At 46.6% G+C, this 26850-nt stretch overlaps 1 protein-coding gene across 3 annotated transcripts in view; it reads left to right on the top strand.

The window, feature by feature from the left end:
• The window catches only part of LOC147637906 (uncharacterized), a 128462-nt gene that overhangs the window by 52979 nt on the left and 48633 nt on the right, over positions 1 to 26850 (top strand). For all 3 annotated transcript variants that reach the window (XM_086799750.1, XM_086799749.1, XM_086799751.1), the window contains 3 exons: positions 18201 to 18257; positions 18371 to 18501; positions 18622 to 18705. In XM_086799750.1, coding sequence (XP_086655876.1) covers positions 18201 to 18257; positions 18371 to 18501; positions 18622 to 18705 — 272 coding nt within the window. The remainder of the gene's footprint in view (positions 1 to 18200; positions 18258 to 18370; positions 18502 to 18621; positions 18706 to 26850) is intronic.

Below are 26850 nucleotides of genomic sequence, written 5' to 3' on the forward strand. Positions count from 1 at the left end.
GTGTAGAAGCGGTTGCAGCTCCTCCCTGAAAAGAACTGCCACCCCTCCTGATCCTCTACTACTGTGTACCGATCTCGTCCCTACTCTGCAAGCTGTCTCCCATCTGTATCCTGTCACCTGTGGCATCATCTGACCAGGGGCCTGGTGAGTCTCCGAGTAGAAGACTATATCTCTATCTCTAAAGCTGTCCTCAAAGGCACCTACATCAAGTCTGAGGGATCCATTGCAGTTCCAAGCTGCCAGCTTTAATTTGGTCCCATAGGTCTCGCACCGTCATGTAGAGCGTCGCTCCACGATGACCACCCTCCCTTCTCTATAAAATGCTATCTTACCCTTTTCTCTTGCCGCTCTAATCTCTGGCATGACTTCCTTCATATGTGCAAGCTGTGAAAGAGTAAGATCATCACCAAGAAAAATGCCTGTATTCTTTAAAGTGGGTCGTCTCTTCAAGAACTCCTTCTTCGCCTCAATAGAAGGGAAGCGAAGTATGAGAGCTCTTTCCTTTGATGTTTCCCCGTTGCCTCCGCTTTTTTTGCCCACTCTCCAGGCTTTTGCGTGTGTCGGACTGTCAATCCCCATCAACACCATAAGCTCTTTCACCTCCTCTTCAACTTTATCCCCGTCTTTAAGGCCGGTAATCCTCACATGCAAAGCACGTGTACGTCTTCGTTGTTCCTCTTCCAAAGTCATGTTAATGATTGTAGGTGTAGGGGTTGTTATCTCCTTACCTTTACCCTTCTTGGCGACCTCTATCCACTTCTCCGCTTCATCCATCTTCTTTTGCGTCTTGGTGATGACTTCCACCCATGAGGAAGTCTTTGCTTCCTGTTGCTTCTCTTCTTCCTTAATTGCCCGTACTTGTTCCTTGATAACCTTGAGCTCTTCTATCATGGATGGCTGAATTTCACCTTCTTCAAGTCCACCATTTGCCTTGGCCTCTGCAAGCTCCCTCTGAAGAGCTGAAATTACGCCTTTGAGCGTGTTGACTTTCCCGTGAAGGTCTTTGACTTCCGCTATGAGGTCCTCCTTCTCCTCTTTCCACCGCTTACCCTCATTGAATACCATTTGGAGAAAGTTTGCTTTCTCCTTCCACCATCCCTCCATCTCTGCCTTCCATTCCTTCATTTCCTTTTCCACATTTGTTATCCTCTTGTTTGTGACCATAAAGGTTGCCTTCGTCGGGTTGCGCAAGGGGGAAGCCATGGAAGAAGCGAGAGAGAAAGAAAGAAAGAAAGAAAGATTTTATTAACGTCTTCCAAAAGACCGAACTCGGCCTATGAGACAAATCGGAGTACATGTATGGGGTATCCTCTGTCATCCCAACAAAATGAAAAAGTACTGAATAAAAAAGCTGAATCTGGGTGTGCAGGGGATGGAGCTCTATTACTAGGAGAATGCAAAGCTATATGCATGGAGTATACAATCATGATATGCAACCTAGCTAGCTCCATCCTGTACCATACTGGGGGTATAAAATGGTATACATCAGTGAAGGGGGTGTCCACAGCTCCCTGAAGAACATGCCTGGGTGTGCTCTGAAGCGAGCCAGTCGCTCCGCACCCTCTCTGTGAAACTGAGCTCTGATCTCTGTCATCTCTCTCTGGTATAGGCGTGGTGTCCGAAAGCCAGGGGTCCTCTGTCTCCTGCGGGCTCTAAGTGTCTCTGCTCTCTGGAGAGTAATTCCCTGCCGTGTAGGGGCTGGGAGGGGTATGGATCTCTGAAAAAATGTAGTAATCTGTGTCTGTCGCCCCCCCTCTGGAGCTGTCTGAGCCTGTAATAATGTCTCTCTGTGGCGCTGTATGTCTAGAATGTATCTCCCCAGTATGCGCTGGTCTGCTGCCTCAAAGATCTGGCGTAGGGAATGTGGCTCTCTGAATAAAATCGGATATCTCTCTCTGATGGCTGTATATGCTCTGCATCTGCATACATAATGCTCCTCACTCTCCACCTCCTCTCTGCACAATCTGCATACCCTCTCCTCTCGGGGGATCCGTGCTGCTCTGCCAGTCTCAATCTCCAATCGGTGTGATGAAACTCTGAGCTGACCAATAGCCACTCGGGAGCCGTGTGGTAAAAAGCCCTCCATGTATCTAGGCCTCTCTATAAATCCATCATCAGTGATACTCATGAAGTGATCTCTGTAGTATAGCATCTTCGGTGGAAGAGGCTGTGCAGGCGATATCCATGTCTCTCGTGTATAGAGCTGCCATAGATCCTGTCTCAATACTCTGTTCCTCTCACTATGAGAGAGACGGATATGTGGTGCATCCCTGTCATACTGGAATGGTGGTAGATGATCCATGTCTAGGCCATGCTGTGAGAACCAATGTGTGACCTGTGCATACCATGATCCTCTGTCTCCTGCCTCAGCCAACTGTCTAGATGCCTGAAAAGCTCTGTATGATAATCTGTCCTGTGGCATCTCTCTGAATCTGTCTAGCAGGCATATAGTCTGAAATATGGCCTCTACCATCATAGGAGGCGCAGCAAACTCTGCTCGGATAATGTCACGAGGTACTGACGGTTTGCTGCGTATCATGCGTGCCATCATGAGGGCCTGTGGTCTCTCTATCTGTGTCCACCAATGGGTAGCAAGGCCTGGCGCCCATACTGCTGCTCCATACATCAATGCCGGTGTGACTAATGTGTCAAATAGCCACCCCTTCGTCCGGGGCTCCTGAAAATGCGCCTGGTGGCACTGTCTCTCTAGCATAGCCAATGCTGCATATCCCCGTGTCAATCTAGCTCTGGCTGCTGAACCCATGGTAAAGCGTGTGGCTGCTGCAGAGAAGGTAACCCCTAGGTACACGTATGATGTCACCACCTCCACCTGGCATCCTGCGAGAGTGAATGTCAGCTGACTCCTGCCCTGTCTCGATGTATGAAAGACCATAACCTTGGTTTTCCCAAGGTTCACAGTAAGACCCCTCTGTGTGCAGAAATCATGGAGTGCATGTAGATGCTGCTGTAGACCACCTGGGGACTCAGACACTAATACAATATCATCAGCATAGAGCATAATATGTACTGAGGTACCTGCTAAATCAACTCCATCTCCGCCTCCCCGTGTAATAAAGTCAGCCACCTCATCAATGTATAACCCAAATAGCGTGGGGGAAAGTGGGCATCCTTGCTTCACACCAATGGTGCTAGCAATAGTCTCGGACATACCTCCTGGACATCTGACTCGCCCAAAAACCTGCTCATATAATGCATAGATGCCCCATGTCATATCTGCTGGTATGCCAAGAGACTGCAGGCGCTGAAAGAGCCTCTCTCGTGGTACTGTGTCAAATGCCTTGCGGAAATCCACAAAGCAGCAATAGAGCTTTCTCTTCCTCACTCTGGCCTGATCAATCATACATCTCAAAGTGAATACATGGTCAGTGGTAGAGAAAGCTCTCCTGAAGCCTGCCTGCCCTGATGAGCGTAAACCTGCTCGCTCAGCATATGAGCTAAGCTCCTGCTCCAGCACTGCACCATAGAGTTTGGCCAGCACGTGGCCAACCATAACCGTCCTGTAGTTGCTCGGATCGAGCATATCCCCTGTTTTGTGAATCGGCACAATGGTGTGCATCGTCCACTCCGCAGGCAAACCCTCTGCTAGTGCCCTGTTAAACAGGTGTGCAAGAAAAGGAGCTAAAGAATCTACTGCATATATGAGATGCTCACCCTGCAGGCCCATATGGTCGGCGGCCCGTCCATGCTGTAGGCGGCGGATAGCTTCCTGTACCATCGAGTGGGTAAAGAAGCTAGCTGTGGTAGGTCGAGGCTCTTGTGGCTGAGGTATAGGTGGCTGCTGTGGGGCATGGTATAGACCCTCTGCATATGTGTGCCATGTCTGTGGGTCTGCAATAGGTGTCGGGGTCCGGGGCTCTCTGAAGTGCCGCCATGAGACAGGGCTATCTCTACTCATGAAGAAATGAAAGATCTCTAGCTCCTGTATCTCTGCGAAGGCCCGCCTTTTGCGGCGAGTAAGTCTCCTCATCTCTCTCCTCGACTCTTGCTCTGTGATGGCTCCCAAGGCTCTCTGTATGCGGAGTCGTGAGTATAGGGCTCTGCACTCGTCATCATACCATCTGTTCTGGGGCATAGTCCCAGGTCTCGCAGGCTCTCCTGAGTGTACACGATGTGGGAAGCTCTGTAATGCAGCCGTGTGTAGGAGTGATGCGAGCTGGGCTGTAATGGTATCCATAGATGCCAGGGGATCCATGAGTAGGAGCCCATCCTCTACTCTGCCAGTGTATATGTCTGCCATGTCATGTGTGAAGTAGATGGTAGTGTGTGGCGTCGGTATGTGGGGGGCTGGTGATACTGGTGATCCGGCTAGTGAAAATGCCAAGTATGTATGATCTGCCCCAATAGGACGAGGTGGAATGGAGAATGAGGTGACAAGCTGTAGCCTGTGATGCCTCCAAAGACCCCATAATGTAGTCTACCACCGTGCCTCCGGTCCGTGTATGACCTCCATGTGGGAAGCATGTCAGCCCTCCTGATCCCGGCCACTGTAGCATCCCGTTATAAATAACGAGACGATGTCTGGCTCCCAACTCTAGTAAGTGGTCCCCATAATGTCCTCTGTCTGGTCCAGTGTCCTCTGATGCCCGACTAGCCCCTATCTCCTCTGGATCCACAGGGTGGAGGATCTCCATGTCATCATAGTCATACACCTCACACTGTCTGCTCTGTGTGTGGGCATTGAAGTCGCCCGTAAGAAATACTTCCCCTAGTGTAGAATAATGCAGAATCTCCTCTGACAGACAAGTGTATGGCGAGGCTCCTATCTCCTCCTCCTGTGGCATGTCCTTTGTAATGACATAGGAGGATCCTGATGGAGAAAAGTAACATAGAGCTATGTATATAACCCTGTCCTGTGAGAGCTGTAAGCTGATCCACATGTATCTGGCCTCTGGATCCTGTGCTACCACTCTCAGTCTCCCCTGTAGCTCTCGTCTGAATAGGACTGCTACTCCCCCCGACCCTCTCGAGAGAGAGTTATGCTGCTGCCTTGGGGGCCTGAGCAAGGGTGGATGGGGAAAGGCAGGGGCACACACCCTAACGGATAGATAGACTGGCCATGTGCGGCGTATAGCGAACAAAGAGGGGGCGGCGAACAGCAGGCGGGAGGGAAGGCGGCAGAAGCGAAGCAGGCGGCGGAAGCGAGCAGGGTAGCGGCGGCAAGCAGGGGAGGCGGCGGACAGGGAAGGGCGGCGGAAGCGAGCAGGGCGAACAGCAGGCGGCGGGAGCGCGAGAGAGAAGGCGGCGGACAGGGAAGGGCGGCGGAAGCGAGCAGGGCGAAGGGAAGGGCGGCGGAAGCGAGAGAGTGAGATAGAGAGCGAGAGAGAGAGAAAGAAAGCGAGCAGGAGAACACCTCCAGCGCGTAGCGCGAGCGAGCGATAGAGAGAGAGAGAGAGAGAGAGAGAGAGAGAGAGAGAGAGAGGGGGGGGGGGGGCGGCGGAAGCGAACAGAGGGAGAAAGAAAGAAAGAAAGAAAGATTTTATTAACGTCTTCCAAAAGACCGAACTCAGCCTATGAGACAAATCGGTGTACCTATATGGGGTATCCTTTGTCATCCCGACAAAATGAAAAAGTACTGAACTAAAAAGCTGAATCTGGGTGTGCAATAAGTACAATGAGTGGGGGAGGGGATGGAGCTCTACTACTAGGAGAATGCAAAGCTATATGCATGGAGTATACAATCATGATATGCAACCTAGCTAGCTCCATCCTGTACCATACTGGGGGTATAAAATGGTATACAGAGGTATAAAATGGTATACAGAGAGAGGGGGGGCGGCGAGCAGGGGCGGACAGCAAGAGAGAGAGAGAGAGGGGGCGGTGGAAGCGAAACAGAGAGAGGGTGGTGAGCAGGGGCAAAACAGCGAGCGAGGGCGAACAGCAAACAGGGAGAGAGAGAGAGAGTGAGAGAGTGGCGGGAGGGGGCTACGAGGAGAGAGAGAGATGGCCAAGTCCTTTTGGGGCGACTGGAGTTTAATCCGCTCTTTGCATCATGAAAGAAAAGGCAGTCTCGTCCTTCTCTTTCTGCACAATCCGCTTGAGGGTTTCAACCTGCTAGGTGGCCAAGTGAGAAAGAATCATTCAGCACAGTCATGAACTTGTAACAGGAATAGGTGTTTTGACACTTCATCAGCAGCAGCCACACCATTTGGAGAAACGCTCAAATAAGGAGATTTGTCCACAGCATTTTCCAGTAAGGGGGACAGACCAGAGCCGGACACTAGTGCCAAAAACATAAAAAAACTGTGATTTATTAAAACAAACCAATGTTACAATGTAGGCACTATGACCAATATGACACGTGCAAATATGTATGATGGTGTATACTCTCCACTAGGGACTGAAACAGCAACCCCCCCCCAAAAAATTAAAACTCCCCTCCTGTTTTAGGGTATTCAATATTCCATAAATGAAGCATGTTTCTTACAATGCATTTGTGCACGTTGAGAAAGACACTTGCCCCACGACCAAACTCCAGTGTATAAATTGAAGGAAAGTGAGAATGACCTACGTAGCTCGTGCCTGACTTATCCTGGACTGAGGATTACAATGGGGTCACGGCGTATGACAAATATCATCCTAAAAGGAGCTAATACTGTTACAATGTTGCACTGATGATGATGAGCTAGTTTGTGACCATGCACTACAGTGCAGAGTGCATGTGATAGGTGAGCTGTGGAAGGATTTCCTTTTGATCAGGATTTCAGCCCATACACCAAGCCTGGGGGACTCTTGTTGGCTATAGAGCACTCGATAGATTTTCACGGAGATGCGGGCCTGTGCCTTTAGCCCATCTTTTGAGGACAGATTTACAGCCAGCCTATTACGAGCTTGGGATCACCTCAGGCTGGCGCTCCAGCAGTGAGTTCCGGTAGCCTCCGGGGAGCGTCTTCGATAGCCCTTGATCTGGAACCCCCTGATCTGTTTACCTAGTGGCCACATACTCGGGGCTCGACCTCATGTATCCTGGGGAGCGTTAAGCACGGGACCGACTAGGTCCCTTGGAGATTGGCTTGCATTCAAACAGTTTCCCCCAGTGGCTCAGGAGAGGCCTGATTGGGATCCGGGGCAGAGACAGACTTAGCCTTGACATTGACTCTGCCATTCTTGTGGACATCACTTTTTATCATAAAGTGTAATGGTTCCCTTTTCCCAATCTTGAATTGCACCCACTAACCTACTAAGCCATGGTTTACTTAAGATCAAAGGAAATGCACCCATCCTAGCAGGCAATTCACTTTAACATTTACTCTAAAATTTTTTACATCAAGATCCTTGAGGATACCTAAATACTTACTTTAGCATGATTTGCAAGTCTGATTATAAACCTAGAAACCCCACTTGTCTCTAATCCTAGCTTTTCTACACAAGATTGTGTGATCACACATATTTGTGCACCCCATCAATGTAAGCTTCTCCCATACCTTGTCCTTTGTGCTTAGCATACCTTGTCCTTTGTGCTTAGCATCAACAACTGGGCATATGTCAAACAACTCCTCTATTGAATGCACCTTGACAGTTCCTTTCCTTGGTTCAGAGGGTGAGGGTGACCGGATTCCATGCACATGAGTGGCACATTGACCCACCTTCGGCCAAGGTGGCCAGGGAGAGACTCGCGCGTTGATGGATATGGGAGAGCCAGCGCCTCCAATGCTACCCGGGGGAGTGGACTTGGTGTGATCTTGTAGACAGGGAAGAGACTTTGGGTGCCCTGTTCTTCGCATACACCGCATGACTTGGCCGTAGGATCTAGATGCCCGAGGTCAAGGGAACTCCAGCACTAGCAAGACATTGGCAGTCTCAGGGCCTGTCACCGCGCGCTCTCTCAGATTTTTGGAAGAGGCTCTGGGACAGTTTTTGACCTCGGAAGATCACTCTCGTTTTGTGGCACATAGGACTTTGGCGGTTGGCACGTGGTTGGCCATTGGCAGTAGACTAGTAGCATGTTCGAGACGTGGCCATCCCCAGGAGTCTCAGTGACATTGTCTTTGGGATTGCCCGAAGGCTTAGTAGGTCTGGTAGCAGATTCTCCACATCTTCAATTTGGATAGGACCTCTTCCTATACTATTACATGGGGCACTGTCGCTTGGGCCACTGAGGCCGAGGCTGTCATGGCTTATGAGGAGCAAGGTGGGGGGCTAGCCCTTCAGGTCTCTCCCCTTCGTATTTCGACAGTACTAGTCCCAGCCGCATGTACTGGTTAGTGGACTTCCCGGTTCATGCCAGAGATGGGAGATTTGTAGTAGCATTGCCGCATGGCATATCTGGAGAGCTCCATGTAGTGAAGCCATCAAAAGCACCCACACGCCACATACGGAGTCCATCAGGATTTGGCTTGACATCAATCATACCCTCACGGCCACTGGGGAAAGCTTCAGGGTGGTTCTGACCATATGCGGAAGTGTTGGGAAGCCTTCATGAGGCTTTGGCGACCTGGTCCTTTTCTCACAAATAGTGGTGGTGAGCCCACTTGGCACTACAGACCACCTGTACAGGTGGTTATTCCCTCCCCCACCCCTGGTATGAGATAGTCTTCTCCTCATAGAGCGGCCAACTAGAGGAGAAGTGCATCCGTCCCCCCTTTTCTATTCTTTGGTCCTTGCTCCGTACATGGAGGCGAGTTTGTATCTAGCCTTTTGAGGCTATTTTTTTAGTAACTAATAGAAGTATCTTGTTTCCGAAAAAAAAAAAGAACTATAAATTCAGCTATTCTTTCATTGTTGAGACATGTAAAAAGACAAGAGAGCTCTCTAGCTCCAAGAACTCGTACTCAAGACTCCTCCAAGGGGTTTTATCTAATATAGCTCAGGGGAGGGAGGGGTCGGCCCAAGGCTATTTCGACCCTTAGTGTGGTGTCTTCTCTCTCTACTCTCTCTTTTGTTTATTTTCAGATTTTCTCAAGGTTTACATGTGAAGTTGTTGTTTTCTCGAAGATGAGCTAAGTACCCGTGCCACAGTCTTTACAAAGGCCTATTACATAGAGTGAAGCACAACTTTTGTGACAAGCCAGGCCACATAGAGAAACTTTGTTGGAGCAAGAAGAAGACTCCTAACGACAATAAAGCAAACATCATGACGAAAGAAGAGCCAAATGAAGGGGCTTCCCAAGAAAGACTCTTCTAGTCAATGGAAGAGGGTATCGCTCTCACCTTGTGTTTATATCCAATCACTGTAATCCTACCCTTGTGTAAAACTACAAGCTTTAAGCCAACATTGTAGCTAATGAGGTATCTGTGATAGACCACTCTAGCAAATGACTAAATGGTGGTAGTAGTTCTTCACTTGAGGTGGAGCCTTGAAATAGCAAATGATGTCGGGTAGTTGTTATAAAACCGGTCTATGGACACATAAAGCGGTAATTCATTCACAAATAACCTGGACTTACTGAGACACACACATTCACAAAATCCTCGCTCCCTCGCTCAACAACACATTGGCCCCGAAGTCCGGCGCCCCTTGCGGTATTTCTTTATTGTTAAAAGGTTGGAAATTACAAAGCACAAGTGCAACAAAGCACTCTACTTGCATCAGCTGAATTTTACAAATTTTAGAAGAAATTTGCCAGCATAACTGCACTAAAACTGTTCCATAACATCTCAGAATGAATCCCAACTGACAGGCTCACTTCCATAGGCATCAAGCTACCCAATAGAGTCCAAAACATCACAATTCAACTTGCTGTAATTTTCTGCACAGGCCTGTTTTCAGCTCTGTTTTCAACCCAAAATAACCCTTGTACTGTCCTGGAGGACTTTAGCAAAGTCCTACTGCATTTTGGCATCAACCGGGCAACATAACAGCCCAAAAACAGCACCTAAACAGTGCTGAAACAACATTGTTTTGAAGAGGTTATTACCCTCTTCTGTGCCTGCTTTGGTGTAGAAACCAACTACACTTGTTCCTGTTCAAGGAGGCAACTAGCCTTTGCATATAAGCATGAAATTCACACAATTGTACCTGATTTTATCTGATGAAAGCATTTCCATAGTCTGCAAGAGAGAGAAAGAGAGAGAGAGGCTGTGGGGAGCAAGCTCAACCCTCAATTTATGAGTTGTAGGGCAAGGGAGTGCACCACAAATGCTGGTTTTCCTGCAACAAAACCACACGATGGCTGCAAATGAGCCTCCTTCCCCAATTTCCCACGCTTCCCTCTTCTCAATGAGGAAAATGTACCAAAATTTGACACTTGGCACATTTTTAAGCCTTTTCCACATGCAATCTTCCAGGCTAAAAATCTCCTGACTGGTTCACATTCTCACAACAGTCCTTTGCCAGCTTTTGGTCCCCTTGACATTCCGCACAAATTGACGCGAACACTTTTCAATTCCGACACTGCCAAAAATAGCAGTTCCCTAGATTTTAGGGATGATGTCATCTACATTCCTTCTGGTCTCCTGACCATCTTTGACCACTATGGTCACTTCAAAATTTGCTTAGAATTCAAAATACATTCACATTTCGGTGGTGGCCACTTACTAGTGTAAACTGGCCTATACCCTCATTCAGTGGCCATGTCCTGGACACTGTCATTCATCTTTCAGTGCCCATGTCCTGGACACTGTCAATCATCTTTCAGTGCCCATGTCCTGGACACTGTCAATCATCTCAGGCTTAGCCAACCATTGGTCTAAAGTCCCACTGGCTGACCCATTTTGACATTGCAATGGCCCAAGCCCTTCCAAGAGATCCCGGGGGAAAGCAACAACAACCAAAGAGAAAGAAAAGAAAAATATATATATATTTATAAAGAAATGTAAATAAGGAAAACAACTGCAAAAAGTTTCACCTCCTGGTGACATACCCCCCTCTTGAAAGAAGCAAGCGACCTCGATTACAAGTCCACATGCAAACGGATGACACAGGACGATCACAAGATTCCCCATGTGATTAGTGTCATCGCATGTATCTCCTGCCAACGGATGACACGGGGCGATGATAGGAATTCCCCACTACCATTTGTGCCATTGCAGGTTCAAGCCTTTCAAATACATGTTTCCGGATGCAACACAGGGCGATAGCATAAATGTTGTACTATTAGTGTCACAACATGTAAATCATTCATTTGAAGCGTAATAGATACAACTTCAAAGCACTGAAAGTTCATTCATTGATTAAGTCATTGACAACAAATGTCAAAACTGTACATTGCCAAACATATAATACAAATGTACAGGTCATTCAGAATTCAGCTTCAAAAAGCATATTAAGCCACTGCAGGTTCTAACAGGAAGGCTTCCTTGTAAAGTTGCATCAACTGAGGTGAATCAGCCAGTTCAACCTCATCCATCCATTTAGCATCCATTGGTGAATAATTTCTGAATTTCACCAAGTATCTTCTTGCAACTTGTCCTTTCACTTTTCTGTCTTTATGGGCCAAAATCTGCTCAGGAATCAGAATTTCATCCAATTCCTCCACTTCGGGCTGTTCCTCTGGCACTATATCTTCTGGCACATTGCCAATAAAAGGCCTCAAAAGGCTCACATGAAATGCATTATGTATCTTCCAGGTTTCTGGCAATTTCAGCCCGTATGCTACATCACTTATCTTCTCTGAGACTTGGAAAGGACCATAATATCGCATACTCAGCTTAGGAAACAGACGTTCCTTGCCCTTTCTTTTTCTCAGTCGTGCCTTTTCAAAGCGCAATAAGACCCAGTCATTCTCTTTAAACAAGAGTTCTCGACGATGCATGTCAGCAGCTCTTTTCTGCTTAGCTTGTGACTTTTCCAAGGCATATTTGACCTTCTTATATGCTTCTTGCCATCCCTCGACATACCGATCTGCTTCAAATATCTTATCCTTTGTCTGCAGAATGGGAGGTACTTTCTTGCCACCTTCAACAATTTCAAAAGGTGCCTTACCAGTAGAGGAGTGCACTGTATTGTTGTAAGCATACTCTACTAATGGCAAATAATGCTCCCAAGTTGCCTTATGTTCTGACACATAACATTTCAGCAGATCCAAGACAGTAGAGTTAGCCTCTTCAGACTGCCCATCAGTTTGAGGATGAAAAGAAGATGAGAATTTCAAGGTCGTGCCCATATTCTCAAACAATGCTTTCCAAAACAAGCTAGTCATCCTTGGGTCTCTGTCACTGACAATAGACTGTGGCATACCATGGTATTTAAAGATATTCTGCATGAAAATCTTAACCATGTGCTCGGGCTTTATCTTCTTTCTAACAGGAATGAAGTGTGCCTGCTTACTGAATCTACATATTATAGTCCAGATTCCATCATTCCCTGTCGTTGTCCTTGGAAGATCAAAAATGAAGTCCATGGCAATACTTTCCCATGGTCTCTCTGGAATAGGCAGTGGTTGCAATAACCCAGGTGCCTTCTGTCTATCAAACTTGACTTTCTGGCATACTAGGCAAGATTTGACATAAACATCAAGATCACGTCTCAAAGCTGGCCAATAAAAGAAAGTCTCAACCACTTTCACTGTAGCATCAATGCCTCGATGTCCAGCATACGGTGGAGCATGACTTTCTAGCATTACTTTCGGCCTTAACTGCTTAGTCACACATAGCTTTCCATGCATCATGAGAAAGCCGTCTTTCAGAACATAGTGATCATGATGTTGATTATTCATTAGCTGCTCATAGATTCTGGGAAAATCTTCATCACTGGCATACTGCTCTTTCATATCATCCAATTCCTGGTGATAAGAAATAGAAACAGCTGACACTTGTGGTTTGCGAGACAATGCATCTGCGACCACATTCTTCTTGCCTTCCACATGCATTATCTGAAGAACATTGACAGAAAATTTGCCCAACGCATGTGTTTCTCTGACAACTTTGCCTGTGTGAGAAAGTATCTGAGCGTTTGATGATCCGTTTGCACAACAAAATCAGCACCAAGTAAATAGTGTTTCCAACTGGTAAGTGCATGGATCACAGCTAACAGCTCTTTCTCATAAATCTGATAGTTCTTCTCAGTGTCAGAGAGTATTCTACTCTCATATGCCATGACTCGGCCATTCTGCATCAAGACAGCACCAATGCTGTTCCCACATGCATCACACTGCACAACAAATGACTTAGACAAATCTGGCAATGTCAACACAGGATCTGTAGTCATTTTCTGTTTCAGGCATCTAAATGCTGATTTCTCTTTATCTGTCCATTGCCATTTAATAGCCTTCTTTTCAAGCGCATGTAACGGTGAAGCAATCTCTGCAAAATGCCTTACAAATCTGCGGTAGTAAGAGCATAGGCCAAGAAAACTGCGAACATCATGCACAGTCTGTAAATCTGGCCATGAAACGATTGCTTCAATCTTAGCAAATTTTAGAAGAAATTTGCCAGCATAACTGCACTAAAACTGTTCCATAACATCTCAGAATGAATCCCAACTGACAGGCTCACTTCCATAGGCATCAAGCTACCCAATAGAGTCCAAAACATCACAATTCAGCTTGCTGTAATTTTCTGCACAGGCCTGTTTTCAGCTCTGTTTTCAACCCAAAATAACCCTTGTACTGTCCTGGAGGACTTTAGCAAAGTCCTACTGCATTTTGGCATCAACCGGGCAACATAACAGCCCAAAAACAGCACCTAAACAGTGCTGAAACAGCATTGTTTTGAAGAGGTTATTACCCTCTTCTGTGCCTGCTTTGGTGTAGAAACCAACTACACCTGTTCCTGTTCAAGGAGGCAACTAGCCTTTGCATATAAGCATGAAATTCACACAATTGTACCTGATTTTATCTGATGAAAGCATTTCCATAGTCTGCAAGAGAGAGAAAGAGAGAGAGAGGCTGTGGGGAGCAAGCTCAACCCTCAATTTATGAGTTGTAGGGCAAGGGAGTGCACCACAAATGCTGGTTTTCCTGCAACAAAACCACACGATGGCTGCAAATGAGCCTCCTTCCCCAATTTCCCACGCTTCCCTCTTCTCAATGAGGAAAATGTACCAAAATTTGACACTTGGCACATTTTTAAGCCTTTTCCACGTGCAATCTTCCAGGCTAAAAATCTCCTGACTGGTTCACATTCTCACAACAGTCCTTTGCCAGCTTTTGGTCCCCTTGACATTCCGCACAAATTGACGCGAACACTTTTCAATTCCGACACTGCCAAAAATAGCAGTTCCCTAGATTTTAGGGATGATGTCATCTGCATTCCTTCTGGTCTCCTGACCATCTTTGACCACTATGGTCACTTCAAAATTTGCTTAGAATTCAAAATACATTCACATTTCGGTGGTGGCCACTTACTAGTGTAAACTGGCCTATACCCTCATTCAGTGGCCATGTCCTGGACACTGTCATTCATCTTTCAGTGCCCATGTCCTGGACACTGTCAATCATCTTTCAGTGCAGTTCTCAGGCTTAGCCAACCATTGGTCCAAAGTCCCACTGGCTGACCCATTCTGACATTGCAATGGCCCAAGCCCTTCCAAGAGATCCCGGGGGAAAGCAACAACAACCAAAGAGAAAGAAAAGAAAAATATATATATATTTATAAAGAAATGTAAATAAGGAAAACAACTGCAAAAAGTTTCACCTCCTGGTGACAGTTTGGAGCAAGGGAGAGTGGTATGTGACCCTCTTTGTAATGGTTGCATAAGTCATAGACTATGGGTTCAAAGGGTTAAAGGGAGCCCAAAGAATGAGGAAAGGGGGAGTGGTATGTGACCCTCTTTGTAACGGTTGCATAAGTCATAGACTATGGTTCAAAGGGTTAAAGGGAGCCCAAAGAACGAGTAAAGGGTGGAATGGCCAGCCCATGTGGAGGCCAATAGTAGGCGCCTAGAAAAGATTAGGGGATGCTTAAGCAAGCTTATTTGCCATAATTAATGGCTAATGGAGATGTACCCAAGCCTATAAAGAGGCACTCTATCTAATGGATCAAATATATCAGATTTCGAGCTAAACCGCTTGCCTTGTCATTATGCTTCACTTTTGTCATTAGCATTGTCATTAGTGTTAATCTCTTTCTTGCTTTCTAGCATGCTAAGATGATGAGTTTAATTCATTTCTACACACCCTAATTAACTCTAGATGAAAATCTCAAGTATCTATCACTTAGCTCTATCATTGTATTGATCTGTTACCCTTTTACATTAATTTCATTTTATTTTTGTATTATCTAGGATGAGATATATCATGGAAACATTGTAACACTTCGGTCTCGTAGGTCAATTTGGCCTTATGTAGACGTTTAATATAACTTTCTTTCTTTCTTTCTTTCTCTCTCTCAAGAGAAAACGAAGCTTATATGGGGCGCCCTCTCTCCCCCACTCTCTGATTTCTCTTTGCAGAAAACCTTCACGTAGTATTTGTAACTTTCCCATGCCTGGTGGATCTAGCTGGCCTGTCGACTCTACTTATCTCTTGGACATATCGCAATATATGAGATGCAACGTAGCTTTTATTGACTCACCCTGCACAAGAAGAGGGTTTTCCTTGCAAGATCTGAACAGGAAATGTATCAGCTCTTCCTGAGTGAAGACAATTCGGAGGCTTGGCACATTTTGGATGAGAAGAAAACCCCCACCCTCATCACAGACCCTGTCATATGGGAGGCATATGTGAGGCAGCTATATGATGTGCCGGATTAGCCTATACCACAGGTGACACATCCCCGGGCCCACATCATCCCATCTTTTCAAGGTTACGAATGAGCGGAGCACTTCACATGGACACCATGTTCTAGCCCTCATTCTCACAAGCTTATTTAATAGAGGAATCTGTAAAGGCTTCCTCCCTTCCTAGATCACTAACACCATTGTTCCCATTCATAAAGCGGGGGACCCCCAGATCCCAATAACTACAGGACTATTATGATCGATCATAGTATGGCCAAGATCTATAGGGTGGTGCTTGCGGACGTAATCATAAAGCAGGGGACCCCACGATCCCAATAACAACAGGACTATTATGATTGCTCATAGTATGACCAAGATCTATGGGGTGGTGCTTGAGGACGGAATCAGCTCTGTGGCAGAATATCTTGGTCACAAGGCAGTTGGTCAGGCAGGTTTCAAGAGAAATTTCTCAACATTGCCCCATATATTCACTCTATGGGCTTTCATAGTGGGAGCACAATCATGACGGAGCATGTGTATTGCTACTTTGTGGATTTCCACAAAGCTTTTGATTCGGTCCCTCAATCCTGGCTCATTGGACGCTTGCAAGAGCTCGAGTCACCACATGATGCATTTGGGCTGTGATGTCGGCTGTGATGTCACTATTTGAGGTAGTAATGGGCTGAGTGTGTGCACGTGCTGGGGTCTCTCTCTCTCGATATGTAACACTATTGGGCTATCCGCTCTTATCGACACTAATTGGGCTATATATTTATTATTGATGATTGCAGTCTTTGTGGACAGCTTTGGAGGTAGAGGATCACCTTTAGCCCAAAGAGTGTTGTCCATATTGCTATTTGTTGATGGCATTGTCCTCTTCTCAGATTCAGAGGAGGGACTGCAAAAACACCTAGATGCTCTGGAAAGATTCTTCAATGACAGAGACCTTAGTGTCAATTTGGGCAAAACCAAAGTGATTACCAACCACCCGACCACCTCACGGCGGCTATCCTTCCTATTCAGAGGGGCGCAAGTGGAGATTGTGCAAAGATATGTATACCTCAGGCCCCGTGTTCAATATGACTGCTGTTGCCACTAACAGATTAGCACGAGGGCATGCCTCCTTGGCCTGTTTGGAGAGAGTGCTTCTAGGCACATTTTCAGGAACCCCACACTCAGTGTTGGCCCCTGACACCTTAGTGTGCCCATCAGCTATGTATGGAGCAGGCATTTGGGGACTAGGATTGGGGGAGTATGTTTGGAGGAGTATTGAGAGGCTTCAGTTGTTGATGTTGTCATGCATGATCAATAGTAAGCCATCGGTGCCCCATGACATAAAACACACGGAGTTTGACATAGCCCCACTAGTCACAGATGCTAATACGCCTTGGACAGAGACTGTCTCCACTAGTCTTCTATGCAGCTGTATCATGAGAGGGAGAGGGAGCAGGAGAGACCGGCCAGACTGCCCTCTATCTCATGAAGAAGGCAACCATCACACTTACCAAAGCTGGTATGGCACTCGGGGATAGTTGAATGGTTTCATGCACATGGATTGCAGATGGATCATCTCCCCTCATTTCAGTACAGCCTAGACTCCCCGTACCTTGACTTCTCACGTCATGATATCAACCGGATCATCCGGTTGGATCTACTTGGCCTACACATACATCAGACTTGGGTGTCATCATCAAAGATAGGGACAAAACATGAGTTCTGCAGGGATGTATTCTTTGAGATCCGGAGGGTGGAAGTACATGCAGATCCACATGTCACATTCTATGTGCATCGTGACTGGTCAGCTTAGAGTATCCTCCACCGCCTCCGAGTAAAGTCTGGGAGAGCTGAGAACATCCCACGGGAGGAGCAGATGCACCATAGGGGCTGTTCAGATGCCCAGGGTATTATACTATTATGAGATATGAAGAGATTTCACTGCCTCTTCTGCGATGGTTTCGGGCCACTGGTATGGGTGATGCAGTATGAGGACCAGAGATGTCTCGGGATGTACCTGATGGAGCTTTGACGACATAGGGATGGAGTATTGAGAGGACATGCTTAGAGACAATGCCAGCCATACAAGATGCTGCCCAGAGATTGATCACTGATTTCTTCATGGATTGAGCTTCTTATCAGCCACCCATGCTGACACTGCCGCAACAATATCAGCTCATACCAGCCGTACACATGGGCCACATTCGCGTCCCAAAGGAGTCCTAAGTGGGCAGGCCTACTCCATCCTATGTGCCAAATGATGTTAGGAATGGACAAAGCTTCTTTCTCTTGTTGAATTATGAGAAGCACTTCCTTTCTTTGATTGTTCAATTGAGAATCGAATAGGAATTTTAATTCTATTGCTTTCTTCTCCCACCTTGTACCCACCTTGTCGACATGGAGTCTTCTTGCTTTGGCTCCATCAGAAGCTCCGTCTCCGTCTCCAACCATTTCCATTTTTCTGTTTCTCATTACTTTGCTGTATTTGCATATGCATGTACATGCACACAGAGGACAGACATTGCATATTCCTTCATGATGTTGACCTTCTGTATGTACCTAGCTGTGCTAGAAATTTGATAAGGTAATGACACCAAGCATTTCCAAGATCAAAACTCGTCTGATAAACCAAATGTTGGGGTGTTGCCAGTCCCGCTCGATCAGAGACTTTGACAACTATTGCACACGTGTTGTTGGTCAATATGAGGTCAGTTGTCTCGAGCATGTGAACTTCGAAATAAAAGCAGATTTTTAATATAATCAATTGTTTATTCATATTTCTAGCTTACAGCATATGTTTTTTTTGGCGCCTGTCCACAGACAGTTGATACATATTATCGCAAGTCTAGCAGTGCGTATTACTTACATTCTGTATCCATACCACTCTTTTGCATTAGCTCTTTGGATGATCCGGTGTGTACAAAAGAAGCCATTCCTTGGGATGAGTGTAGGTGTGTTATAAGTAGCGTCTTTTTCATCACATTTTTTTTAATGCTGTTCAAATGATTGGTAGTTAATACCTTTGATGTAAGTAGTGTTTTTGATCGAATAAGGTTTGTTTTTCTCAACAGAGTGAATGCAAATGTGGTACTCGGCCTTACAAGGCACGGAGGCCATCTTGCCTTCTTTGAAGGTCTAACAGCTACCAGCATTTGGTATGATACATAGGTCCTTGTTTTTCCCAGCTTTGCTTGAATTCCATAGGTTTTGACATTTATTTTATCTATTAAAATGAAGGCTTTTACCCATCTGTATGCCATACATAGTGATAAGTAAGCCATTTTGACGTGGCCCATGCCAGGAGGCATATGCTTCAGAAGACATGCTCACATTACTGTGCACATTAATGTTTGTATATGCACATGTATGCATATTTTTCCTTTTGATTGCACATTCTGTTTGTATGTGCACATGCAGTTTTCCTTTTGACGTTGGAAATGGGTAAAATGATTTCCATTACCATGTGCCACCCTTTGAGGGGTAATCTTGGTTGCTTTTGTGAGATCCTTAAAAAGGGCCGCGAATAAATGACCAACCTGGGAACTGATAACTGCAATGTTCTTCTTTGCAGTGGATGGTGACAATTCTTTGTGAAGTTCTTAAAAGGGGTCAAGATTGATCACCTAGATTTATCTTATGTGTGGATACAAAAGACAAGCTATCAAGCAGGGTATATGGAGTAGAGGGTCATCATTTCCCTTGGGTGTTTTGAGTGTAATTTGTCCATGCAGAAAGATCCTTCCATGTGCATGTTAAGTGATTGCACTCCCAAGGTTATTTCGTTATGGAGAATCTTCATACCCTCCAGGGGTATACCAACTGACTTGCACTTGCCTAGTAGAGTGCTTTGAGTATCTTGCTAACCCTTCTGTATTGAGAGATGAAGATGCTATTTGGCTTTTCACCTAATCTTATTGTTGAAATGAGAGTGCATGAGCACTAGTTTTGTCATCTTGAGCTCTGGGCAGCCGGCGAGCGTGTAGAACTTCTCCTGGTGGTCACGTGTGTTGATAAAATCTTTCACACAGAGAATGATGACTAAGTGGCCCTTTATTGTACAGTTCCAAGTTAGCACTAGGAAGAAAGAAAGATATTTTAACATCTTCAAAAGACCCAAAGGCTCTATGAGAGACCTAAAGGGTATTTCAATAGTTCCATGAAAATACTGATCCATGGAAAAACTGAAAACTGAAAAAGAAACTACATACCTTGACTAAGAACATGTGACGATGAAAAGTTAGTACAGGTAGCCACATGGCTAATACAAGGTACCGGTACAGTGGAGTAGGAGTGCATGCCTCATCCAATAATAATACCATCCTCGTCCAGAACAGATGGAGCTGCTGTGATGATGTCCACCTCTTGTGGTGGATACCTTGTCGATGGAGTATGTCCTTGATCTGTAGCTTGCAGGTGGAAGGTTGGGGACGTATGGCTCTTAGAAGAGAATGCGCTCTCTCTCTAGTGACTTCACAGGTGCGTGAGGCCAGAGTGCTGTGATTTAGTATGTATTGATGGACCTGCGAGGGGCTTCAGAGACAGTTGGATGCCTTAGGGGACTTATGCACACAGCGGGACCTGTCTGTTAACCTTGGTAAAACCAAGGTAATGGTCTTCAATACTTCTCGCCCCTTCACATCCAGATTGAGCTTCACATATTTTGATCCACAGCAAACCATCAATCCCACACCAGATTATCCAGGCAGAGTTTGCTGCAGCCACGATGGTAGTGGAAACATTCACATACCTCCATCTCATCAGTCACATGGGTCGCCACAGGTACCCGAGGCTTGCAGTCCTCCAGACAGCTAGCACTTGAGGGCCACTTTGGAGTATGGTATGCATTAGTTTCCACTTGGTTCTTAGCATATGGGCTCTGCATGGACTGCCTACCACCCCTTCAGTAGAGTTTGGAGTCCCCTTTTCTCCGGCTCTCTCACGAGGATACCAACCGGGTTATCCGGTTAGATCTTCTCAACCTCTACACCCATTGCACATGGATCACACCTCCGGAGCTCCCAACCAAGATGCACTTCTACAGATATCACTTCCTCACGCTCACTGAGGATAGATTCACCCAGCAACCGGGCTACTTGAGTGTTCACATGTCCCATGCCATGCGGATTGTGATTGGCCAAATATGGGTTCTATGCCACCTGGAGACAGGTAGAGCCGAGCATGTCTTCAAAACCGGGAAGCTCATACGGAGACCCAGAGATGAGAGGATCTGCCGATTATGTGACACAGAGGTTGAGATGGAGGAGCATTACATATGCCGTTGCCCAGTATACAATGAGATTTGCAGGAAGTTTCACTGTCTGTTTCATGAGGGATTTGATCCACTCTCCAGGATCGTTGACTTCCTTGACCAGCGTTGCCTAGGCCTTTTCTTGCTTGAGCTTTGTAGACACAGGTACACTTTCTTGAGAGAGCTTCGGCCTCAGCCACCCGCCTCCTCCCTCGCACCAAACATCACCAGTTTCTTCCGAACCTAGGAAGTGGAGGACATCAATACAGTGGATCTTGCGGACCCACCTCGGGCTGCGCAAGACCTACCTCACTAGAGAGGAGTTACCTTAGACTGGGCCTCCGCACCCCCCCCCCCCCCCCCGCGCCCGCCCGGCCATCGGCCATGATCCCCTCATCAGCTCCAGATCCAGGACATGCTCCACCGCCATCGAGCTACCTTTCCACGTGACATAGCTGAGGGAGACCTCTCAGCCACACTCATTAGCCCCATGCTTGATATTTTGGAGAGCGGTATACCATCTACTAGGAGCTGATGCTGCTCTCATGTTTCTATGTTCCTAGTATTCCATGATGAGTTTCCATGGACAATTTTGTATCACCCCAGTGAGATAGCTATGTTTATGTTTTGTTTCTGTTTTATTTTCCATTCCATGATGAGATATGCCATGGACATTATTATATCACTTTGGTCTCATAGGCCTATTGAGTTTTTAGGAGACGCTTAATATATTTTTGTTTGTTTGTTTCTTTCTCTCACTGTAGGCCCATGGCACTACAACGCCATGGACATTATTGTATCACTTTGGTCTCATAGGCCCATTGGGTCTTTAGTAGACGCTTAATATATCTTTCATTGAAGACGGGAATATTTCTTGGAGATGACCTCACACTCTCGCAACTTGCCCACATGAAAGAAGCTATCCCCGAGATAAGGGCAGCCCGAGAGAAAGGTAAAGTGGCCTTCTATAGAGATGGTAGAGTGGTGATTATGGAGAGGCGCTCTTCATGACGGCGCGAGACCTATGGGACTACACTCAAAGTTGCTACTTGGAATTGTAATGGATCTCTACGCCTTGATGTAGGGGCTTTTGAGGATAGTTTCACTGGGAGGGAGATCATCTTCTACTGTGAGACGCATCAGGCTCCTGGACAGTCCATGCCACATGTTAGTGGATACCGATGGGAGACAGCTTGTAGACAGGAGACTCGTTCAGAGCATAGAGGACGGGGCTCAGGAGGAGTGGCAGTATTGTTTAGAGAGGAGCTACAGCCACTGATACATATAGTCGGCAGAGATGAGCAGGCTAGGTACATGTGGGTTAGACTAAGGGCAGAGACCGGCAGATATCTCTACATTGCTATATGCTATTTTGCTCCTAGTACATTAGTGTATGCATCGCCTAGCGGGCAGTCTCCCTTTTCTATTTTGGATGATGACATTTGGGAGTTCTCGAGGGATGGTGACATCATTCTCTTCGGAGATTTCAATGCCAGGACCGCCCATAACCAGACAGTATTTTATGATACCTCAGAGGAGATGTTGAGGGAGCTTGATGTTAGGGATATGGGCCTATCTAGACTCTCACAGGATGAGGAACATACAGTGTATGGGCGGTATTTGATAGACATGGGGACTGCACATGGATTGGCCATCCTGAATGGCCTACAGAGATTCCCGAAATCGGGCGGTTTCACTAGCTTTCCACATCGGCATGGTGCTAGTACAGTGGACTATGTTATGGCTCAGCCCAGTCTCATTCCCTCTTTTCAGGATTTTATGGTAGGCACTAGGCCGGTTGGAGTAGTAGTGGATCATGCTATCTTGTCCTTCACTCTCACATTTCAGTTCAGCATAGCTCCATTGGGACAGGTCTCCACACACTCGTTATACCTTTACGAGGGAGACTGACACTGTGTACACGGATGAGATATACAGACGCTTATGTGCCGAGGAGCCGAGACGGCCATTAGATGAGCTCACTCAGATATTGATAGAGACGCTTCATGCTGCAGCATTAGAGGCATATCCCCATAGTCAGCCTACATGGAGACGATCTGGGAACATGCCCCAGAACAGCTGGTATGATGAGGAGTGCAGAGAGATGAGGATCAGATTACAGAGAGAGGTGCTCATGGGTGTTACCACCCACAAATAGTCACGGATTACCTTCCGGCGCCTAGTGCGACGGAAGAAGAGGGCTTATCTTGCTCAGTTAGAGAGGGATTTGTATCAGTTATTTATGAGTCAGGACTCAGGCGAGGCATGGAGACTATTCCATGAGCATTCACCATCACCAGCCATTACCTCCCAATAGAGATTTGGGGTGAGTATGCAGCATCCCTGTACACAGCACGAGGACAGCCGCCCCTGCCAGACCCATCGGAGCCATGCCCAGAGACATGTGCTTTCTTTAATGCTGAGATGGTAAGGAAAGCTATTGACAAGATGAGGACTGGGAGAGCAGATGATCATGATGGTTTGGTAGTAGAGCACTTTATTCATGCCAGAGATATGCTTGCAGAGCTTATTGCTATGATGTTTAAACGAGCAATGTGTGAGGGTTTTCCTGAGACTTGGAATATGTCCACCATTGTGCCTATCTTCAAGTCAGGGGATCCCATGCTTCCTGGGAATTATCGTACCATCATGATTGGTCACACATTGGCTAGATTATATGCATCTATTCTTGAGAAGGAGTTGAGTAGATGGGCAGAGAGAGAGGGCATACATGCATCAGGGCAGGTAGGGTTCTGGAGAGGTTTCTCCACTCTTGACCATATCTTGACACTCAGAGCTATTATTGAGGAGGGCAGATTATATGGCAGGAGGATTTATTGTTTCTTTGTGGATTTCCGCAAAGCTTTCGACACAGTATCGAGAGCCAAGCTGATGCGCAGACTACAGGAGATGGGAGTGCCCACAAAGCTGATTTGGGGAATCATGGCTTTATACAAGACAGTTGTGGGGCAGGTACGTACTACACTGAGGGTATATCTGAGATGGTTCACTCCACTATTGGGGTGAAACATGGCTGCTCCCTTTCTCCCACCTTATTTGGGATGTATGTGGATGAGGTTTCGGACTATGTAGAGCGGGAGGGTGACAGAGGAGCACAGCTAGCAGGGACATGGATTTCGCTGTTATTGTATGCTGATGATATTGTGCTGATCTCAGATTCTCCAGAGGGGATGCAGCGTCATTTGGATGCATTGCACATGTTTGCAGAGGACAGTGGATTGTCTGTTAACCTTGGTAAAACCAAAGTGATGATGTTTAACACCACAGCACAGTGGGTTAGGAGGTCAATACCCACCTTTACATATGGTCAGGAGATAGTGGAGTATACAGATGCATATACTTACCTTGGTGTGGTTTTTAGTGGACCACTATTTTCCTTGAGGAGACGAGCGGAGACCAGATTGACTAGAGCTTATGCAGCATTGGGGAGACTAGAGAGGATGTGTTCGTAGGTTCAGTTTCAGGAACCTCGAACAAAGCTCTGGCTCTTTGACACTTTGGTCACTTCAGCCATGCTGTATGGAGTGGAGATATGGGGACCCTCAGTGGATCACCACAGCCGAGCTAGTAGCAGTGATGGATGGAGATGTATGGAGAGGCCCTTGGTTTCTATGATTTCCCGGATGATTAGGGCCAAGCCCTCCGTACCACATGATATTATCCGTGCAGAGATGGCTGCCCCCCCATTGGTAGTAGAGGCACTCACTCGATCAGTCTCCTTTATACATAGCACTTGGGCTCTCCCTAGAGACAGATATACTCGCTTAGCCCTGGAGTCTTCACTTCAGTTGGCATCACAGGGAGACGGATCATGTTTGTATGCACAGATGATAGCTTGGTTCCAACTGCATGGCTTTAGTATGGATAGGCTATCTCCATTTCAGTACTCCCTGGATGCACCCTCCCTCTCTCTCACACGGGCAGAGATTACCAGACTTATCAGGCAGGACTTGACTCAGCTGGACATTAGGAGTACATAGATACAATAGAGACACGAGCTTGGTACGAAGATGGCTTTCTATAGAGATCATCTTGTCTAGCTCACGGGGGATGGGTTTGTGATTAGACCCACCTACATGGATACTCATCTTTCTCATGGGGTACGGTGTGCTATTGGTCAGATGCGCACATCCTCACACCAGCTAGAGATTGAGATTGGCAGATTCAGTACCAGCTGAGGCCAGGATTTGTCAGTTGTGCCAGATGGAGCGAGAGACAGAGTTACATTACATATGTCAATGTCCAGTATATTATGAGATACGAGGCCGTTTTCACTGCCTGTTCATTTGGGTTTTGGACCACTTTGGAGAGTCATGAGATACCAGGATCAGAGATGCCTCGGATTATACTTGTTGGAGCTGCGTAGACATAGAGAGGGTCTCTTGAGAGGGAGGGGATCAGAGAGGGAGAGACACCTACAGAGGCAGATTACAGACTTCTTTCGACTAGAGATTGAGCAGTCAGGCCAGCAGGCATTGCAGCTAGCCCCAGAGTACAACCGCACCAAAGGTACACTGATTGATCGGGCTATAGAGTTGGGGCGGTCCAGGCACCCCAAGATGAGAGGCCCATCTCGACACCGGCGGAGACTACAACAGAGGATCAGGACCATACTAGCACGGCATGGGAGACGTCCAGTCAGAGTACTCACCATGGAGGACATTGAGGATATCCGCCATCGACCGATGAGAGACATCTTTGGATAGTGATGTATATGATGCTTACCTTTGTTGCTGGAGTTTTCCTTCCCAGATGTTATCCATTAGGAGCTCCTAGTACCTTACTTTTCCTCATAGTTATTGTTTTAGTTTCAGTTAGTTGTTTAGTTGTTTTAGCTTTTCTTACACAGACATTGTATCAGATCCACCAATTGTTGTAACCTTTTTGGTCTCATAGGTCATTTTGGCCTTTTGAGGACGTTAATATATCATTTCATTTCATAGTGAGAGGAACAGAGTATTGAGACAGGATCTATGGCAGCTCTATACACGAGAGACATGGATATCGCCTGCACAGCCTCTTCTACCGAAGATGCTATACTACAGAGATCACTTCATGAGTATCACTGATGATGGATTCATAGAGAGGCCTAGATACATGGAGGGCTTTTTACCACACGGCTCCCGAGTGGCTATTGGTCAGCTCAGAGTTTCATCACACCGATTGGAGATTGAGACTGGCAGAGCAGCACGGATCCCCCGAGAGGAGAGGGTATGCAGATTGTGCAGAGAGGAGGTGGAGAGTGAGGAGCATTATGTATGCAGATGCAGAGCATATACAGCCATCAGAGAGAGATATCCCATTTTATTCAGAGAGCCACATTCCCTACGCCAGATCTTTGAGGCAGCAGACCAGTGCATACTGGGGAGATACATTCTAGACATACAGCGCCACAGAGAGACATTATTACAGGTTCAGACAGCTCCAGAGGGGGGGCGACAGACACAGATTACTACATTTTTTCAGAGATCCACACCCCTCCCAGCCCCTACACGGCAGGGAATTACTCTCCAGAGAGCAGAGACACTTAGAGCCCGCAGGAGACAGAGGACACCTGGCTTTCGGACACCACGCCTATACCAGAGAGAGATGACAGAGATCAGAGCTCAGTTTTACAGAGAGGGTGCGGAGCGACTGGCTCGCTTCAGAGCACACCCAGGCATGTTCTTCAGGGAGCTGTGGACACCCCCTTCACTGATGTATACCATTTTATATCCCCAGTATGGTACAGGATGGAGCTAGCTAGGTTGCATATCATGATTGTATACTCCATGCATATAGCTTTGCATTCTCCTAGTAGTAGAGCTCCATCCCCTGCACACCCAGATTCAGCTTTTTTATTCAGTACTTTTTCATTTTGTTGGGATGACAGAGGATACCCCATACAGGTACTCCGATTTGTCTCATAGGCCGAGTTCGGTCTTTTGGAAGACGTTAATAAAATCTTTCTTTCTTTCTCTCTCTCTCTCTCTCTCTCTCTCTCTCTCTTTCTCTCTCTCTCTCCCCCATCATTGCAAGACCACCTCGCACC

The sequence above is a fragment of the Cibotium barometz genome, chromosome 6 (assembly GCF_041138505.1).
Source record: "Cibotium barometz isolate CiBa-2024 chromosome 6, ASM4113850v1, whole genome shotgun sequence".
NCBI classification, from domain to species: Eukaryota; Viridiplantae; Streptophyta; class Polypodiopsida; order Cyatheales; family Cibotiaceae; genus Cibotium; species Cibotium barometz.